This window comes from Symsagittifera roscoffensis, chromosome 8 (assembly GCF_963678635.1).
Source record: "Symsagittifera roscoffensis chromosome 8, txSymRosc1.1, whole genome shotgun sequence".
NCBI classification, from domain to species: Eukaryota; Metazoa; Xenacoelomorpha; order Acoela; family Convolutidae; genus Symsagittifera; species Symsagittifera roscoffensis.
Window position 1 is genome coordinate 36982624 of NC_087069.1, and position 21564 is coordinate 37004187.

Consider the following 21564-nt stretch of genomic DNA (forward strand, 5'->3'; position numbering starts at 1 on the left):
ACCTCCAGCTTGAAAGAAACATACCTCGAGCCCCTGTCGCAATATACCCCGTGAACAGTGGAAATATACCAATCGTCCCGCGGTATGACGAACGAATTCCAGAATCTTTTTTGAAAATCAACCAAACATTTTGCGTTTTTGACCAAAATTGAACACAAAATTTTTAAAAAAGAGGAAAAAATAAATTCAAAAATTGTTTTTTTTTCTACAAAACATTAGTTTTGCAAATAAATCTAATTATTTCAATCTGATTTAAGAATCATATTGAGATTTTACCTGAAAAGCATAAATTGTAACGTTTAGTTTTGGATAAATCAAGTTAACTGAAAGTCGAAACATACCCGAATTTGGTCGATATGGTCGAAACATATCTGGCATTGGTCGAGCAAGGTCCAGCGTATTTTTTTCTCGGTCGAGACAATCAAAATGGGTTCAGCATACATATCTTGCTTGGGTTGCCCACGGTCGAGAATAGTTTTTTATCGGTCGAGAAATTTGAAACATTCCCGATTTTGGTCGAGACGTTCAAAAAGGTTCAAATTTTTGTCCAAACAGTCGAAACATGAAGTGAGCACCTCAACCCGAGAGGCTTTTCAATCAAAATTTGATAACAAACTCCGCCCCTGTGAACGTCAAAAATAGACTTGAAACGATTGTAACGTCTGCGTCTCGATTTTTTTCTTCCTCGGGTCTAGGTGCTCACTTAATTTTTTGACTGTCTCGACCAGAAAGTATATTTTTTCTACCATGCTAGACAAAAATTCGGTATGTTTTGACAAAACAGATCTCAAAATAACTCAATTCTATACTAAAAAGGTAAAAACACCGATGAATATAGGGATTGATCAACAAAATGAAAAATCGGGCAGTGTATCATGCGATTCAAGTTGAAGTATGATTGTTGTCATTTGAGCTTGTATTTTATCTTCAGAACATTTTACAGGGGTAATTCAAGAAAACATGCAACTCAATCTAGGAGGCAATTTAAAATATCTTGCACATCACATCACAAATTTTTGTCCACAAATGAGACTTAAGCAGTCACGGTGAAAGACATATAAAATTTAATTAAATATGTGATTTTTCTTCGTTTCTAAGCTATGAAGCTTTCTTCACGATGAAATTTTTTTTTATTGTTTGTTTTATATTGATGATTAGATCGGCTTAGTTGTTTTCTTTTACCGCGAGAAATTTTCAACTAATTTGAAGGGAACTATATGAAACTTTTAATTCGTGGTAAAATTTTTTGTTCAGCTGACTTTCAGAGATTGTCGTCAAGTTTATTATAAGATTTTTGTGTTTGAAAACATATTATCAGTATACGAGGTTGTAATCAACTATCATTGATTTTTTGCGATTTTCCACATTAATTATAATCAATTGATTTTGATTGTTTTAGTTTTGTTTCTCAAAACCGGTTAATATGTATTATAAATTGTTAAAACTTAAAAATAGGCAATTTCTCAACTTTTTTTATTATCTAGTTTTAAAAACTACAAATCATATTGTAATTTAATTGATTTTTTTTTGGTCCGACAATTTATAAAATGGGGAGGAACTGAGTATTTGCGTGTGTTTTTGTTTTTCTTTTTGTTTTGAACGTAAAATCTGGTGTACTACAAACAATCAGCGGAATCGGTTGAGTGATATATCATAATAAATCTCTTGATTCGATTAACATTACGACGTTTTGGAAATTTTTCTCTGCTGAAAAAAAACTTTGATATTTTTGGCTAACTTCGATCGAAAAAAGGTGAGCGAGAAGGCTTACGTTGTTGTTCAATCAAAACAATTTACCACAAAAAAAATTCGTATGGGATCCTCTAACAAGGTCCTCTCAATCTTTCCGATTTTTTCCGAGTTTTAGTCTGATTTCGAGCAAAAGCGAGCAAGATTTATAGAAATATAAGCCATGGAACTTTAGTTTAACTTTATGAAGTTGTTTAAAAATAAAAACCACCAATTTCTGTGTTGAATAAAAAACACCCAAAATTCAAAGTAACTTCTGCGAAACAAAATTGAAAAAATGTTTCTTGAAACTTTTTTTTGAATTTTCTTTTTGTTTCTTTTTCAGTCATTTTTCTACAACCACACCACCCACAAAAACTCAATGAATAGTTTGAAAAAAAATCAATGAAAAAAATTTTCTTTCTAATTTTTAGTAAAATGTTTGGAACATTCTGTGCTACTTGCACAGTAACCGGCCATCCATGTTACTTATTGCGGTTTTTTTCAAGTAAGAAAAATGATTCAGCCTTTTTTAGGATCCAAAGTGCAGTTGAAAGTAATCTAACCTAATCTTTTCTGGAATCAAATGGATTTTTCAAACAAAAAAGCCAAAGAAAAACATTCAAATCTCAATATTTTTATTTTTAAATGCACTGAACAAAATTAAATATAAGAAAGAGAGAGCTGACACTAAATAGCGAACGCTGTAAACCATTGAGGATATTAAACTTCATTTTTTCCGAAATAGTATGAAATTCTTCGCGCTATGTTCAATTTGCTTGCCACTCCCCTCCCACCTTTATACCAAATTAGACAATCCTCCAACCAAGCTCATGTAACCGTGTAGAAAAAAGAGGATTACATATGGGTGACGGGGTAATATTTGAAATTAAAACGCCGCAAAGTAATAGCTTAGGCGTCCAAAATAGCTTCCAGCCTTGTATCAAAAAAAAAAGAAAAAATTGGTCTGATAGAAAAGGAGTCTCTTTGATTTGCCATCTCCAAATAGATTGACCAAAAGTCGCATCCTACTAAAGAAAAGCTGCCCGAAGTTAAAATGAGACAGTTAGAAAAAAGAGCAAACATAGTACCCTTGGTGTGACGTATTTATTTGGGGTCAAATTTGAAATCAGCCCACAAAATTCAGTTGAGCCCACAAATTCTGGTAAAGAAAAAGAGATCAATCTACCTGTCTTTTTAGCCCATTCATATTTTTTCTTTTGCGCCTTACCCCTTCGTTTTAATTTTCAAAAGAAATCGCCCTCACTTTTCAAGTTAAGTCCATTTTCTACATTTTCGCCTGTTAATAATTTTAATTTCCTATTCCATCTCTTATTATAACTTCTTTGTAACTTATTTTTATAACTTCATTTCCCTGAATTCGTTTTCCTGACTTTCCGTTTTGTGAGAAATTGATCACGTAATTGTTGGTTTTGCACTGCTGATTAAAAATCAAAAGAAAACTGGTGCTAAAACAGTCATTTATTCATACAAAGGTAAGAATAAAATTACAAGATCTGTACCATTGATTGAACCAAAGCGAACTGGAAAATCTAATATAAGTAGCTTATAGTATTTCTTACGTTAAAAAAGGGGACCAAAGCGTTAAAAAATAAAATTATTCCTTTGATAAAAACAAGAAAAACCAACGAGAAAAATTATAAAGCGAAAAAACAGCTACTTATACGTGTATAAGAATATATCACGATTGTGTTTTACGTTTTTACGTTTTGGTACTGCGAATACATACTAGTCTTAATAAAAAAAGCTGGATTATGTTTTGCTTTTTTGCCGTTTGGCGTTGTTTTTTATAACGTTGTTATGTATATTGTGATTTTTCCCGTAGGATATGGCGTCTTTTTCTCTGCGTAATTCCTTGTCATGGTTGAGTGAAAGTGAAGCATGTTCGGCGACTATATTCTGATTATATCTCTGATTGAATACACCTGTGTCAAGAAATACCTTTCTTTTAGGTGACATATCACTAAGCATACGTCTCATAAAGCATAAACCATAAACTTTTCCGTGTTGTATGCTTAAAGTACCAATTGTAAATAAGTGTATCGTTTTTGGATGGGAATGTCACAGTTTTGATTTGTTCAACGATAAGGATCTAAAATCTGGGTGAAAAATTTTCCCACAAAAAAAATCAGCGAAGTGATTAAGTTATCAATAAACTTAACTAAGATAGTAACCTGCGTATTTTAAATTTTTTATCTTACAAACTGTTAACTTTTTTTGATCACGTGATGTGCTCAAAAGAGTTTTTGACGATAAATGCTATTTTTTTTATTATTTTAAGATGGTTTCGGATAATCTCTCTTTTTTGCGCTTTCCGATGCTTCTTCAGAAACACGCAGTCGTAATGTCAACTGGTTTTCTGTCCCCGTCAACCAGTGTACCAAATTCTACTTTTCCCTTTCGCGCGTCATCAATCTTCAATCTTCCTTCAACTCGCATCCGTAGAGAATATTTTGGCACACAGAGAACAAGGGGATCAGTTTTAACCATCATCATCCCCATTTTCCACGAGCGGCTACTATACTCAACAAACAATAATTTCTAAGCGTGTCCAAAAATAAATATCTCCTCTATATAATTTGCGATGATGTGAATTTAGAAAAAAGAAGGAACCACTTCATATATTTCATATTACGTTCCAGTCAATCGCTGATGAAAGCTGGATTTTTATAAGAAAAATCAAGAAAGGTTAGATTGAACAAGAAAAAAAAATAGAGCAAAATAGAAAAAAACTGGAAAACTGGTCGGAGAACTTACTTCTTTATTAGTATCCAGCGCATTTTCAATTTTCCTAGCAGCTCAGAGAACTCTTTTGGCTCTTTGTTCAAATTACCCCCCGGGCTCATTTATTTTTCAACTTAGCCCAATTCCAACTCTGCCCTGCGAAAAGAGAGGAAATCCCGGTTAGCTTAACTTGTTATTTTTTCTTTTTTATTGTTTTCCATTCACAAACAAACAAATAAACAAACAACCACGTAGCGCAAATCCTTCCATCATTTCAGTTTTTCCTTAACCGCTTTTCTAACCTTAGTATTTTGACTTATCCAGAGTAACTTTTTAGACCATCTCTGTTCAACCCAAAGCTTATATATAAACTTTGCTCTTAATCCAAACTCTACAAGGCATTATAACTTTTGGAATAAAATAAATAACCCGGGCTTAGTTTACCAACAAACTTTTAGCCCCTACTGCAACTAGCATTGGAAACAAACAACTGGAAAAAAAAAGATAGATGTATACTCCCCTTCTTATAAGTTAAGAACTTGTTTGGTAATTTGAGTCCCAATGCGGTCGAAAAAGAGTGAAATAAAAACGGGCAGGCTTTCTTTTCACGCCACAAATTAACGTCTTGTGCAATTCTATACCTCTTAGCTCTTTTATACTTACTTAGCTACTTACTATCTTTCTTATTTCACTCTAATTTCGACTCTGTTTGTTCATCTCAGCTACCTGACCACCACCCCCCCCCCTCTCTTTTTGGCTTGTGACGCTGGGCTGTAATCTAATTCGCATTCCCCCTCATTCACTCTTAATCCGGCGGTCTCTCTGGCTCTCGTCTACTGTAACCGGATCTGAGGAGAACCCCCATCAGGAAAACCCTCGAGACCAGCGAACTGGAGAAGAGGAAATTTAACACTGCAACTGCTGCCGGCTAGAAATATACTCTGGAAGAGATAGCCAGTCAAAACAGGAACAAAGGTAAATATCGCATGTCTATTAGAACATATCAGGTTGACCATAAACTCCATTCATATCTTTGTAATCCATGATTTAGGCCATAGATACCATAAATTTAAAAAAAAACTGTTTTATTTTTAAATTTTTTAAAATAAAGCTGGACTTTTTTGCAAATGTTTCAGAGCTACTTTTAGAATGTGGAATTTATTTTCATGAAATAGAACAAAATAGACCACTCATCTGAGGAATAATTTCTGTTAATCACGCCATTTGCTGAAAATTTTTCGAATGGAGGTTGATTCTGATAAACTTTACAGGACTGGTAGTGTAAAACTTCGCTAATTGCTCTTTCTTGGCGTTTTCTTAGCTTTTTTAATTTAATATCATTTTTTTTACGAATCACTACTGAGATTGCTTCCTTATGAATTTTTAATCGACTCCAATGAATGGTCCTGCAAAAAAAGCGGTTTTGCAAAAAAATTCTAGTTGCTACGCAATGTCAATAACATCCAGTAGAAAAAAGTTATATCAATTTTTCAATTATTAATCAATAAAACTATTTCTAAACAAATTTCTGGGTAAAATGTGCTTTCAAAGTCATGATAAAACAAATTATAAAACCTCTCAAACTTATTGTAACTCATGTATGTATGAAGGTTATACGACGTTTCAGATAGTAGCTAAATTAATCAGAACAGAGCAGTGCTCAGATCAGGAGCCTATATAAGTTGTTCTCGTGGGGGCGGTTTTTTAAAAAAAATCTTCGAAAAGTTTTCGACCTTTTTTTAGGTTGATCAAATGCATTTTTGAGCTCATTTTTGCCCACATTTCCGCTTTTTTGCCCACATTTCCTGCGACGCAGGCAGATTTTTGAAAAACAGGCCAAAAAGGCCGCTTTTGGGCGTTTTTTTGGAAAATGTTGACCAAAAATTGCTTTTCTTCGGCGCGCGCTCCCCTTCAAAGTTCGTATATATTGGCACCAAAGGCGCCTTTAAAAAACTGTTAGCTCGTTCGTTCAAAATGGATATCCAAGGGGGGACCCTCTGGTTGGTGAGGGGGTCGAACCCCTAAAGGAAAAGGGGCGTCGTCTGCCCCTCCCTTAAATCCAACCCTGATTTGGATGGTAGCTAAAATAATCACTACGAAATAATATTCAGATGGTAGCTAACTTTATTAATTTACCAAAACTGCTTCATATTGTTAAGTAAGATATTACTGATATTACAATCATCTGATATTACATGGAAAATTTTTTAATGAATTGGTCTTACTCAAACGCATGAGCTAAGAATAAATGGTTACCTGATGCCTAAGGCTTGTTTTCAGCAAAACCTGATTTCAGCAGTTGGTTATTGGTTGAATCAACAAACCATTTTTTATGCAATTGCCTCAAGTCTTTTTTTAATAAACAATAGGCTAAACTGGGCGTCTTTGTGCAATTTGTTCATGTTACAGAAAAATGATTTAGTGTGTAAGGGGCCTTTGATTCATTTAGCTCGCCTTTAAACAAAATCAGTAAGTACCTGTTTTTGCATAAAACTGAGTGAAAAAGTTCTAAGAAAAGTATGACAACAGTTGCAAAAATTTGAACCTAACCTTTCTACAAAGTTTTCGCTGCGTTTTTTCACCTTAAAATAAGTTACAATTTGGCTCAGATGCTCATAACTGGCTTGTTAATAATACAGATTCGAAGAAAAAAATCCTAACAAGCGGTCATCCTAACAAATGAGCACTTGAATTAATACACAGAGGAGCTCCAAAAGGGGACACAAGTTATGCTTGAAAGATAACTAAAACTTTATGTCATCTAACGTTTGAAAAAAGTAGCCATTTAATTGAAGAACATATTTTCGAATTTTTTTAAATCAAATGCAGAGACCAGATTCATATTTACGATTATAGGAAAAACTTATCCTTTTTGCTTCGTTTTCAGTATGAGGTAAAATCTTGTGCTACTTACACACAATAACATAATATAAACATTTTTCGAAGTTTTTCTGTATGCGTCCAGCTTGAAATCAATGCAAAAAGCAATCATGATCCAGAAAATGCTATAAAAAAAATAAACAATAGCTTGTTATTTTCTTTTATTATTAAATATTTTCATTGGACAACGACTTACAATTTTGAAATCATTCTGAATTTCAAGATAGATTAATTCAAAATAGTGCTCTTAGGTTTGGCGTTCACTTTTTAGCCAGTGTTTTACTTTTTTTGCTCTTAAAAATTGCACGACAGATGATGCTTGAAAAAAAAATAGTTTGACTAGCGGCCTTGATTTTTTTTCCAAATTAGGCATCTATATGAAAAAGCGCAGCCATTTTGCACAGCTAAAATGACAGTTTTGAAAAAAAAATTAAAACTTGGTTTTAATTTCAGCGCCATTTCACTTCTTAAGGCTAGCATTAAATCAAAATTAAAAAAAAATTGTCTAATAATTTTTAAAATTTATTGACGGAATTATCATGAAAAGAAACTCTATGTGCGGAACATGAAAAGTTTTTTTCTCCACTTAATTTTTGTGGAAAAAACACTTCAAATTGTCTTTGAACAATTATCATATTCTACCGCTGAATCATTGAATTAATTTGTAGTAAACCTGGAAATCATGTTTTTTTTTCGCATTGGAGGTAACGTTGAAAGGAAACGTCTAAATCTACATTTTTTCAGTATTGCGACAGCTCATTGTTTTGTTCAATTAATCAAAAGCGGTTTGTTTATTCACAGCACAGGTGCATTTAAGAAAAAATCGAAACAATTTTCAGAAACATGAATAGTTGGTCGCTGTACATGGCAAGATCTGACGGCTGCTAGGTTTGCAAAAACAAATTGTTAAAAGAAAGAAAGCAAATCAGCTTTTCAATTTTTAAGAGTCAAAAAACGTAGTGTAGACTCTTAAATAGGTTGCGGTGCGTTTTTTTGTATTTTTGGAAGTCTTTAATTTTGTTCCAGCTCAAAATTATTTTTTCGCGATTTGAATTTTGATTTTTTTTGAAAAGCAATTATTTTTAGTGTAAAGAAGAACGGCAAAATCCACTATCGAATAACAAAAACGTTTAGGTCACAGAAAACGTGCTCAAAAGCTAGTTTCGAAAGTGGAGTATAATTTTCAGATTTTCCAGCAACATGAAATTACTATTGGTCCAGTTTTTTCAAAATGGGTTATTTTTAGCAAAAAAAATCATAATTTCTTCTAGAAACAGGAAAATCTACTTTTTTCTAAATAAAAAGTCAAAAAACAATTTTTTTTGTTCACTTGCTTTCCTTGATTTTTTTCCAACTGTATGTTATCTACGTTTTTGAATTTCTTTTGTTTCTTTTGCTAGACGCAAGGCAACGGATTTAATTCAGAGCTAAGAACGTTTATTAAAAAATTCTATTAAAATAGTTTCAACTAAGAAAACTAAAACCCTTCTTAAGTTTTCTGATGAAAAAAGAAACGTTGACTTTGAACTTCCTTTTCAAAGTTGCAAACCAATTTTTTTATTAATCAGAAAAATTTAAGGACGTTTCTATGTATCCATTGACAGCCAAATAAAATACTTTAAAATAAAATTTGTACCAAGTTTATCTCTTTTTTGATTGCGTATCTAAGTTTGAGTTCAAAAAACAAGAGGCTAAAATCAACACAAATACAACTTTCATTCACTACCCATGGTCGAAAAAAAAACTAAATTATTCAACTTTCAATGCAATTGAAATTTCTTTCAATTCTAATTATCTTTAAAAAAATCTGATATATGTTAGTAAAACCTAGTTGTGGAAAAAACGTTTTTTTTTGATTTTGCCATAATGTACCAACTTTTTTGCCATGCCGTAAAGTAGCTGGCAAAAAAGAAAAATTATTCTTCGGGACTGTTCACTATCTCATATTTTTAACGGAAAAAACAATGCTCTCAAAAATGATGCGTAACAAAACTTTAAGTCGGCCTTTGGTTAAATAATTGTCATGATTCATCGTTGTCTTAGTCAGTAGTGGATCTAGGATTTTCTCGAGGGGGAAGATGGTAGATTTTTATTTTTTTGGATATATATTTTACTCCCAAAACAGTATAAGACCCTATTTGGACCAAACATTTTGCGCTGCATCAAAATTTTGAAAAAAGTCATAATTGCCGTTCTGGGGCATTTTCTGGGAAATTTTAACCAAACAAATGCGTTGTTTGGAGCGCACTCCCTTTCAAAATTAAATCATAATAGAGCTTAAGGCGCCTTTAGAAAAAAAATGGGTGTGTTGGACTGAAACAGATGTCATAATATTAACACAAGGATGGAACTTTGGTTGGTGGGGGTCGAATCCCTGAAACACCCTAAATCTGCCTCTGGTCTAAGTTTTGCAGAGAGTGGAGATACTCAACACCACGTCATCGAATAATGAGTATCTACACCCTAATAATACCGAAAAACCCTTTTAACTCGATGGTTCTCTGTAAGATCAAAAAATTAGATACAAAAAAGATATATATATATATATATATATATATATATATATATATATATATATATATATATATATAAACACTAAATTATTTCTTCAAATTTTTTCACATTCGTTTTTTAGGATTTTTCAAGTTGCAGAGCCGGTGAAGGACTAAATAAAGATTCAGAAGGATGTGTTTTGGAAGCTTGGTTGACAGATTTTTGCTCTATTTGCTCGTTTCACTGACACAAAATTGGAACAAAATTGGAAAAATGTAGTGATAAGTGACTTGATTTGATCACAATCAACTTTTTTAGCAGAACCTTGAGGAAAAAAAACGAAATTGAAATTCAAAAATTTGAACTCCCAGCGCCTTACCAAAACTTACAATGTTTTCAAGAGAAGACAGTCGCAACGCAACTATCCATTTTTCTAAGACTAAAAACCTCATTGTACAATTATAACTTTCCTACTCACTCAAATAAATACAATTGATTGAAAAAAAAACTTTTAAAAGTGAATTGGTTCTTACGACAAATTTGTCAATTGGTAGAAAAGGACGTTTTCATTTAGTAATTTTAAATAGAAGCACTTTATACTCCCAGGTCAGTTTTTGTCAGTTTCAAAGAAAAACCGCTGTTCAGCATTCAGTTTTGCAGAAACTCTAACCGTTTTGTTTTGACGCAGATTTTTCTGATTTTCATGTCACGGATCGAACTCTAACATAGGTTCTTCACATGTTGCACCTTTGATTTTCAAACCCGCACTGACAAAAATGGTTTCGAGTCAATTTAAATTGTTTCAAATTGATTTTTTAAATCGATCCAAATCGATTAACAATATACATTTTAAGAACTGAAAGGGATTTTAAATCGGTTTAAATTGATCTTTCTTGAAAATTTTGGTTGATTTTAAATGCCAGCAAAATCGATATAAATCGATTTGGATGGAGTTTCTGACTAACAAAAAAGCCATCCGAATCTCATGTAAATCCATCCGAATCCTATTAAAATCCATTTAAACTCATTTCAAAAGACTCTTAGTTTTAATTTTAAAAGACCCCTAAGATCGATTCAAGTGTCTCAGAATTCCATTTCAAATCGATTTTTTAAATAGATTTTTTTTTACTAGTACGGAAAAAAAATGCTACTTAAAATTTAAAATCGATTGCAAACCATTTTTCCAATTTTTGCCAGTACGGTAATGCAACAAAAACTCAAAAGTGATGAATGAAGTTCGAATGAAAAAACTGACCAAAATCGACTTACATCAGTTTTCATCCCCTTAAAAACATTAATAGGTTAAAACTGAAAAATTGACTTTAAGTCGATTTGAAATCGATTTTGATCAATTTTTAGCTGTGATTTAAGATCGATTTAAATCGATTCAAAACTATTTTAAATAATCTTGACCCTTCATATTTAATGGTCCTAGTTTTTTCATACTAAAATTGATCTCAAATAAATTTTCATACTTTTTTTTATACTAAAATCGACCCTAATCCCTTTTTGTCAGTGCGGGTATGTTTTCATTGGGGCATAAATTTCACTCTAGAAAATTCATACTTGTTTCTCCGCCCTGGATGTTGTGTAATCAGGGACAGAAAATTTGCACCTTTTAGAATTCAAGCAATACAAGTAAAAATCTTTTTGTCACATCTTTTTGTTTTCTCTGTAATTATTTGATGTTAAAAGCTGAGTTTTTGGCAGATGATGTTGAGAGTATTTAAAAGGATTCAATAAAAACAAAAATGGAATTGTTGTTTCAATGCGTTTTTGGCAATTCAAATGATCAAAGGAAGCCCGTCAGATAAATTTTTGGGTGCCGAGCAACCGCTGTAAACAACGCAAGAAGATTGAATTGGTTGAATCGAAAAGGTTAATTGGAAGCTAAGAATCATAGCTTAGGCCCTCAATTAAGTTCTTTGACATAAAAAAAAATTTGAAAAACGTTCTCAGATACAAATCAAAGCAGACTTTCAGTCAAATTTTGCTGAGCATTTTTTAATGTTGAAGAAGAAACTTAAAATAAGGCTCAGTTTAGTCCCTCAGTTTTCCCAAACACAGCTTTGAGTCCAAGCTCATTGTGGTGTTTGCAGCGTTTCTCAAGCTTTTTGTGGTGTTTGCAGCGTTTCCTCGGCACCCAGAACACCTCTTTAAGGAGCTTCGTTTGAATGGCCAAACAACGAACTAAAAACATGTTTTTTTTTTCGGTTTTTGGCTTTGCTGTAACCTTTCAAATACTCTCAACCATCATATGTCAAAATTTCAGCCATGAATCTCAAGTAGTCATTAGTCATTCAGATAAGTACAAACGTAAAGAAAGCAGATGAGTTACTTAGTAGATTTTTTACCAGGCACTTCAGAATTGTCGAAAAATATTTCACAATGAAGCGAAGAGCGGCCGAAAGCAAGGAGACTAAAGAGGACTCGGCGCTTAAGGAGGAACCGCCAGCCGATGTCACCCCATCTGACTCTAAAGAGAGCGGCGAGGAAAACAAGATGAATCAAGAACCTCCAGGGAAGCCCTCAGATGGCGGCAGTTCTTCGGAAGACTCCGGAACTAGCGGGAAACCCTCAGCAGAAGGTTGATCCAGAGCCTATTAGTTTTTTCAGTAGTGCCATAGAAGTTTTTTTACAAGCTTTTAAGAGAGGTGTCACATTTTTATACATTTCTTATGGAAGATTGAAATCCTTCCACGATTTATTTAAGATTCTGTAAAAACAGTCTTTCATTCAAAATTTTTTCTTTTGAAAAATTAGACTCTTTTTTATGATACCTTGAAGTTAAATTATTTCAGGGTCAGAGGGTGGAGAACCAAAGCCGGAGAGTAGTGGTAGCACGAAAGAGTCTACGTCCTCTAAGATTCTAGATGTGGGGGAGCATGTTGGCAAGGGTTTAGAGGAATTAGGAAGCGGAAGTGTGAAATTGACAGAAAAGGAGACAGGGTTGCCAGGAGCTGCAGTCGTTGCCATATTCTTAGGTATGTCTGATTTTTCCCTCATAATTGATCCCTCATAATTGATCTCACGAGTTCCTCAGGCTAGAAAGTCTCCATCAATTGTTCAATTAAGCAAACTCACGTAAATCAATAAGTCTTCGCGCGGATTCGCCCGAGGTTTAGCAGGTTTATCTTTCCGTGGCCAGTTGAACTTGGCACTATTTTTTGAACTTTTTAGCGGGAGAAAAGCAGTTTAAATTGTCAATTGTTCTCATTTTATGTTTTTGTAACTTTGAGTGCTGACAATCATAAAAAATTGTCAACATCATCAGGAGTCAATCAATTTCAGCTTCTAACCACTAAATACGGAATATTGAATGTAGTCTATTAAATCATATCTATTTTCTCCCGGTTATGTAATCTCTTTGTCAGTTTCTCTTGACTATGCAAGCTTTTTTTCAGTTTCTTCTGTTTAAGTAACCCATTCGTCGATTAAGAAACTCTTTTTGCCAACTTGAACAGTCAAATAGAAAAAAAATTGGAAAAAAAAACTTTTTTGTGTTTTTGAGCTTTTTGTCAATATATAGCTGTGAATAAAAAAAAACGGTGTCCTAAATGCACAGCAACCTTCTGAACTGTTAAAGTTCTACCTGTAGTATTTATTTTGCAGTGGTCGGCCTGGTGCTGCTAGTTGGCATGTACTTGGTGTGCACCAAGTTCCTCTGCAAGAGGAAGGGGAAGAAGGGTAAGAAGGGGGAGAAGAAGGGACTGCTGGGGAAGGCGGGGGACTTCGGAGGAAAAGACGACAGCAAACACGACGAGGAGGAGGGCAAGGAGGAGGAGGAAGAAGAGGAGGAGGTGCGGTTAATTTATTTTCACTTTCTTCATTTTCCCAATTTTCCGAATATCGAAGAAGAAGTCAAGTTTTGCCAGGTTGAAACAATTAAAGGTATAAATTGGTAGTCGTTAAAACTGTAATCAAACTGAAGTAATTTAAGTATTTGGCTTATTCAGCTCCTCTCCCTCTAAAGTTGTTGTGCAAAATTATCTTCTGGCTGAGTAAGTCAAACATAAAACATATCCTCGTCAACAAGTGAACAAATTTTGAAATGAAATTCAGGCTAAATGTCTTTAAAAATTTCTTGTTAGGTTTAAAACGAAAGATAGATTTCTGTACTCAGCGATAAACTTAGCGTGGGTAATTACGCAACTTCAATCATATTTGGTTGGCGACCTTTTTTTTTAGGTTGACCAAACTGATTTTCTGAGCTCTCCCAAATCACTCTAAAGATCCCATTTTTTTTGTTGAAATTTTCAGCGCCGCCAGCAAATTTTTGAAAAAAAGGCCAAAAAAACTTTTTGGGCACTTTTTGGAAAACTTTGAGTCGGGAGGGGTCAAATCCCGGAATATTTTTCCTCTGGTGCTTGTGAACACACACTTTTAAAACCATTAATACGATATCATATCAGAGGCGGGTTTAGGGAAAGAAAGGGGACGCCCGCCGAAAAAAAAAAAACGCAATTTAATCGTCAATTTTTTAAAACGCAATTTTTTCAAGCAGCCAAAAACGGATTTTTTACTGGAAAATTTGCTGAACTGTAGTTGAAACTATTGAACTAAATTTAGGAGGGGAAAGCGGAAGAAAAGCAGTACCTGGGAAGGCTGAGCTACTCTATAGACTATGAGTTCCAGAAGGGGGAACTAACAGTGGGAATCATCTCAGCCAGTGATCTGGTCGGAATGGATATGAGCGGAACATCCGACCCATACGTCAAGGTCAGTAACTCAAGGAATAAAAGGGAAACAAAAAAATATATACAAGGATTACACGGGTCGACCTTAATTGCTAGTCACACTATTTGAACCGTGAAATTTCTTCACACACGTCTAGAAAATTGTCTGATAACGACTTTTTCATTGGGTGAAATTGTGTGACTAGCTTTTTTTCAGCTTTGAAAATCCTGTTTCATAAACACAAACTGGAACGTTTAAAGCTTATTGAGTTAAAAAATCCTCGCCAACCCATCCCACGCCAAGGACATGCCGGTGTCTGAATCGAAAAAATAATCCAATTAAAATTGAAGCGCAATGCTCTATCCGGTATTTTCACAGGAACACTACGAGAACCGAGCGCCCATGGACTTTAATTATTTATAATTGATTTTCGATACAAAACCATCCATTACAAGTCATTATAGACGTAAAAATCAGAGCACAAATTCGATTACATTGCCATTATAATCGATTAACTTTGAAAAAAAAAACATTATAATCCATTATAATCCATTATAATCCATTATAAACCATTATTTTGGCACTGATATCGACTGTTTTTGTCGAGATAATCCATTCTTATCGATCATTTTTGAAACAAAAATCCGTTATAATTGATTATAATCCAATTTTTTAAACTCCAAAATATGTTATTTTTGCAAATATTTTAGAGAAATTTTGCAAGAATATCTACTCTATATCTTTAAATGTGTGAGTTCTGTTTAATCTCCCTCCCAAAGTTAAAAACTGGGGAAAGATAATGTGGATGTCACTCTTTATTGTGGATCTCCTCCTCCCCCACGTTTACTCCCCCCACCAGTTTTAGCCCCCGAGTTTATAACCTCTCCACCCTGTTTACGGCGCCCTGTTTTTTGCCCTCCCCATAATTTCAAATACATAATTCTCAAAAAACCATTGCAAAGTTTTTTACAGAACGTGTGTAGTGCCTGCTAAATTTCTACACCTAAACTTTCTCAAACTGCATAACAATTCATTCCCCTCAACTCCGCCCAACGTTTGCCCTTAAGCCCTCTTGTCCCCAAACGTTTGCTACTTTTCCCTCAAAAATCTTAGTTTGCTACTTTTCCCTCAAAAATCTTAGTTTGCTACTTTTCCCTCGAAAATTTTAGTTTGCTACTTTGTCAAGCCACCCCCTTCCCCCGCCAGAACTAAAGCCTCCCGTTTTATAATTCTTGACCGACCCCGGCTAACTTTCGGCAGGTTTTTGTTCGGTGAACTTTTTTTGAAAATTTCGAATTTTTGTCTTTGTGAACTTTCAGCTCGCCCAACAACAAATGTTTTGAAGTTTTAGAAAAGTGGCTTTAGATTTGAAAACTGTGTAAAAATATAAAGAAGAAGAATAAAGAAAAAAATAAGTTTTCTTAATGGAAATTGTTTTTTTAATCAATAACTTGATTAGAAAAAAGGCCAAAAAGTTACGTATGCATGCCCATTTCTGCTTTCTAATTAAGAATCTTTGAAATAGGCCGAGTGATATATCATGCATAAGCTTTTTCAGCTTTCTGAGTCTTCATGCGAACTTTTTGGATCAAAAAACTTTTGCAAAAGTTATGAAAAATCATTTTCGGAAACTTTTTTTGATTTCTTAAATTCAATTTTCAAAAAAAAAAACATGTCAATTACTTTATTCTTTATGTACTGATACAATCGATGTGCCTAAATTCTAGGCGTTTGCCCGGATCTTCTCATCACACAGCAAACAAATATATTATTGTTTTTTTTTAAAAAGAAATTATTTAGCGTTTCGTACTGTTGCGGTCCGAACGTATTGAGCTACTTGAACGGCAATCGGCTGTCGTTGGACAAAAAATATATTGTAAAAGTAAAAGAAATTCGTTTTTCGAAAAAATTGTCAATTATATTTTATTTACTGATATCATCGAATCTGTCTAATTTCTAGGCTTTCGCTCAGATCTTTTAATCACCCGACAAACAAAACACAACAATGTTTACTAAAAGAAACGCTTTTCAGTGTTTTTACTATTGCGGTCGGTTTGTCATGTAAACTTGCACAGCCACCGGCTATCCTTGATATTATATAATAGTAAATACAAGCTACAATTGTTAAACTTTTTTTTCACGTCGAGAGTGAAGATAAGTGAAGATTTTTTTCAGTGAAGATAATTTAATCATAGTGAGTTGTTGCCAATCCCCTGTGTGCAACAACAAATGCAAATTGATATTTGTATTCTTTGAAACGTCTAATTTTAATTACAATTTTGAACAATTTTCACTCAATATTTGAGTAAAAATCCCGACCGACAGCGACTGATTTGTGGTACAGTCACGGGACATAGAATTTGCAATTTTTTTATTTCAACAAGCAAATCAACAATTTTTTTCTTTGTTTTGTCGTTTTCTGTGCAAATATTTAGAATACAATGACTAATTTCTGTCAAATGCTAGATAAAACTATTTGGAAGGACATAACCAAACCAAAGTTTGAGAAATCTGTTATGATGGCGTAAATTAGCCACTTTATCATCATTAGTTCTAAAAGCAAACAATATAAGGATTTTGAATTTGTAGGCTCAAATCAGTTTTTTGGAACGCTGATGATCTTGACTTAGGTCTTTTTATAACAAAAAACGACAGATAGCAGAATTGAAGGAGTTACTTGGCCCGATATCGGAAAACGATCATATCTGTTGTTGACGACATGTAAATTAAAAGTTATCGGGAGCATACACCAGAAAATTGATCAAAGTTTACAGACAGCATAACTGCTATGGAGAATCTTTTGCATGGATTGGACCAGTAATTGTTCGAACTATTTATTGGATCAGTTCTTTTGCTGCCCTTTTGTGATCATCAGTGCAAAAGGTACTGAAACTTTTGAGGCAGCTGATAATATTTAAAGCAGATTGTAAATACTGTCATTTTCAAACCAGAAAAACATTATTTTCTTTTTGAATTATATGCCTCCTTTATATGCCTCTTTTATATATGCCTCTTTTTTATGTCCTCGAAACCAAGAAATTGATGAGTTAAAAAAGACAGCTTGCTATTGGTCGATAAAAAGTTTTGCTGAAACTTTCAAATTGATCCGTGAAAATATGCTTTTTTAGATTAAAAACCTATATTTGTTTTCATTTTTGTCCTCTAGCGTATGTAATTAAAAAATAATCATAATAATAACAATAAAAATAAATTATCATCAGGAAAAAAAATAAGAAATCAAAATAGGAAAGTTTTAGTAAGGTAAATACTGCCTCGGAGATCCCCATAGAATCTTAAGTTTTCAATCGGCTCTGATAAGTGTCTTTCAGATGTCTCTGATAAATATGTTTCAGGTGTTTCTGATGCCAGACAAGAAGAAGAAGTTTGAGACTAAAGTGCACAGGAAGACTCTAAATCCGATCTTCAATGAGACATTCACTTTCAAAGTGCCCTTCGCAGAGATAGCAGGACAGACGCTGATGATGGCAGTCTACGATTTCGACCGGTTCTCTAAACACGACATGATTGGCAATGTCAAGATCCCATTGAACTCTGTTGACCTTGGGAGTACTATTGAGGATACGAAGGAACTGCAGCCACCTGATGATGACAAGGTGTGCTCCTTTTTAATTATTTTTTATGACGACTTCAGGACGCTGGTAAAATAAAATGCGAAAAGTTCGACCTGATAAATTTAATTAAATGAACAGAATGTCATTTTTAAAGAAAACATCCGTAAAACTTTGAAATTTCATGCGGATTCGGCAGAAAAACTATGTGCGTTTAGCTTTTGCGTGCAATTTTTTTTCAAGTAGATCATTTGTTTTTCAAATTAATTCTCTAGTATAGCATCTGATCAAAGATAATTATGAACTCATCAAAATACGTGAAAAGACCGCATAAAACAAATGATGCGCATGATGACAGAAAATGAACTTAAAGACCTTCAACGAAACTCGAAGACGTTAACAAAAGAAGCAAAAAAGTATGAAACCCTTCCAATGATGTTTGATTGATTAAAATATGTTATTTATGCAAAATTGCCAACATAAAAAAAACGTTTGTAACTTAAATACCTTTTCCACCTTTTCCCCCTTTTGGTGCTTAGTAACGATTTGCCACCCCTATAATGAATTATTTCAACGGTTAAGCATATGTGAGTTTTGTACCTTATAACGGATCCCCCTTTTGAAAAAGGTGGATAGTTAAAGAGATCCGAAATTTTTAATTGGGAGTTTTTATGTTTGAAGGAGTACCTCGGAGATCTTTGCTTCTCGTTGCGATTCGTGCCCAAAGCGGGCAAACTCACTGTCAACGTCCTGGAGGCCAAGAACTTGAAAAAGATGGACGTTGGAGGACTTTCGGATCCCTTCGTCAAGATAGAACTCATGCAAAACGGGAAAAGAGTCAAAAAGAAGAAGACTACGATTAAGAAACGAACCCTGAACCCTTATTTCAACGAGAGTTTTCTCTTTGAAGTGCCATTCGAACAAATAACCAAAACGGATCTAAAAATCACAGTGTTCGACTACGATAAACTGGGATCAAATGATGCCATTGGAGGTATAGATGTCGGCTATGGAGCATCGGGAGCTGGATTAAGGCACTGGACCGATATGATTAATGCACCGAGACGACCGATTGCACAGTGGCATACGCTGCAAGAAGTAGAAGAAAAGTAAACGCGTTGCATCCACACCCGCTCCATACACTCACACTGCCCCCAACCCGCAGCCGCCCCTACCCCCGCCCGCTTCCAGCGCCCGAGTCCAGACCTTCGGTTCCCAAACAGGCATAATTCCAAGCCTAGATGTTTGAAAAAAAACATATAGATCAATTAATTCAAATCATCTTAGCACTGGAACCCAAATTACACCATAAGCATTCAAAATCAAAACCACTGAGCGCTAATTGTCCCACTTTTTCAGTTTATTTTTTGTTTCTGTTCCAAATCATTTTTGATAGAAGAGCTTACAATCTTGAGAGTATAATGCCTCAAATTTAACGAAAGCAAGTTTAAAATCAGGGGCGGATTTAGGATTTTCTCGAGGATGGAAGGGTGCCTAAATCCGCCCCTGACTTAAAAGTAAGAGAAAGTTGTTTCCACAATTTTTTTTAAAAATTCATTAGCACTGTTCAAACTATTGTCATGTTGTACGTATTTTTGTCCCATTGAATCACTAAACCTCGAGTGCGTTTGAAAAACTGTATTGGCCAATTATATTTATATTTCACTTTTTAAGTCCAGTATTATATGACATGTAACAATGTTTAAATTTCATAATTGAGATTTCAATTTCAATTTATTATTTGAAAATGATAATTAGTTCTCTGATTGGAATTCGAAATGATGTTGATTCAAAAGTGGTGTTTAATAACTGTAGCCATAATTCGTTAATATATATCTTTTGTTTTGTGCTTGAAACAGTAATCTAATTCATTAAAATACAGAAACGTTCTCAATTTGTATGTGTTTTTTAAATCAGTAGAATGATCTTGGAACTAAAATTTCCACTTTAGAAAGATGAAAAAATTCTATTTTTCACAGATTGTCCTTGCAAAAACGTTCCAAGCTGGTTTTTACTGGTCAAAAATTGAATTCGTTTTGATATTCATAGAAATTTTTCAGATCTCGCATCTATTTTTCTTCTATATTTTTTTGACCAATCACGTAATCACATTGCGGCTTATTTACTACACAACATTTTGTCCTGTAAATTGTCTTTGAAAAAAAATACTTCGAAAAACACTTGTTTTCTTTTTTGATGCAACAGCTTAAAAGTTAAAACGAGGTATGCTTTAGCAGGCTAGTATTCTTGATGAAAAGAAAAATGAAAATCATTTTGTTTCTCTGTGGTTTTATGAAAATTTCTTTTTTTTGTTTTTTTTGTTGTAGATTTCGATCAGTTTGTAAGCGTACAAAACTGGAATCTAGATTGATCTAATTCCACATCTTTTTGCAAATGAGGAGATGTGTTACTAGGAGAAAAATTCAATCATGCTTTTTCGTTTAAAAAGTCCTTTTTAGAGGCTGATTTTTTTTTATTATGAACGACAGAGCTAACGGGATCCCAGACTAGTTGTCAATTAGAAAGCTACCTAGGTCGAGGCTAATTTTTTGTTTCGACTTTCAACTTTGATCACATGCCAGTGCTGGATCGGAAAAGACTAGTCGAGACAGGAGTTTGGGTCGAGCACAATTTCGAATTAAACTCTGAGCATGGTCGAAATTTACCTCGAGTGTGGTCGAAACATACCTAGAATACGGTCAAGTTTAAGCGAAACTTTGACGGGATTTTCAACATGCTATTCAAACCTACTGATTTTTATGATGGCCCTGCAGTCGATGGGCTGCGGGGGTTTAAGAAAGGAAAATGAAAATAAAAACAAGAAAGAAACGAGTACCACGAAGTTTAAAGAGCCCATAGGATGCCTTTTAGAGTTAAAAAAAATAATATCTCTGCTGAAAGATTTTTTCGAGCAAAAAACATTCCTAAACTTCACAAAAACGAAAACAAAACAAAAGAACGTTAAAAATTGGTTGCGCATGAAAACATGTACTGACTCTGGTTAAAGAGACACCACTAAAACATTATAAAAATTGTTTTTTCACGCTGGCAAGTAAAAATTTTAACGCAAAAACGTAACATCGAACATTACCGATCCACAAATATCCAAAAAAAAATCCAGATTTTGGTATGCCAACTGATAATTCATAAGGCGGCTCTTGGACCAATAATTTGAAAAGCAAACTCACGGTGCATCAATTCAGACTTCAGGATACCTTTGCGCACCACTGGATAACTTCAGGATAACTTTGAGAACACTTTGCGCACCGCTGAAAAAGCTCTTTCAACGTGGAACAGACACACTCAATTTTTCAAATTAACAATTTAATTTTGAGCTATTTGTGTAGTGCTTAAATGTGATAAAAAATCTTTTAAAAACTTATTATCGTAAATAAAACGAGTGCAAGGACCTTTTTGTGCAAACTTGACAAACTGAGAACGCAAAAAATGAGTTTCGCTTATCATGTGAGAT

At 33.9% G+C, this 21564-nt stretch overlaps 2 protein-coding genes across 3 annotated transcripts in view; both read left to right on the plus strand.

Annotated features, from left to right (window-relative positions):
* LOC134853360 (flotillin-2a-like) overlaps positions 1-21564 on the plus strand; it is a 424983-nt gene that overhangs the window by 379833 nt on the left and 23586 nt on the right. The window lies entirely within an intron of this gene.
* LOC134852793 (synaptotagmin-1-like) lies at positions 4091-20040 on the plus strand. Of its 2 annotated transcripts, XM_063868576.1 has the most exons (8): positions 4091-4652; positions 5196-5448; positions 12204-12433; positions 12648-12830; positions 13459-13646; positions 14416-14565; positions 17877-18137; positions 18774-20040. In XM_063868576.1, the coding sequence occupies exons 3-8, from the start codon at positions 12235-12237 to the stop codon at positions 19203-19205; spliced, it is 1413 nt and encodes a 470-aa protein (XP_063724646.1). In that variant the 5' UTR covers positions 4091-4652; positions 5196-5448; positions 12204-12234; the 3' UTR covers positions 19206-20040. The 2 variants fall into 2 exon arrangements, with proteins under 2 accessions (XP_063724646.1, XP_063724647.1); XM_063868577.1 differs by lacking the exon at positions 4091-4652 and having other exon boundaries at positions 4687-5448; positions 14419-14565.

Bases quoted from the DNA above. Each gene is read 5' to 3' on its own strand.
- LOC134852793 (XM_063868576.1), top strand. From the start codon at position 12,235: ATGAAGCGAAGAGCGGCCGAAAGCAAGGAGACTAAAGAGGACTCGGCG. The intron at 14,566-17,876 runs GTCAGTAACTCA...AATATGTTTCAG, and splicing joins CATCCGACCCATACGTCAAG to GTGTTTCTGATGCCAGACAA. The intron at 18,138-18,773 runs GTGTGCTCCTTT...TTATGTTTGAAG, and splicing joins AGCCACCTGATGATGACAAG to GAGTACCTCGGAGATCTTTG.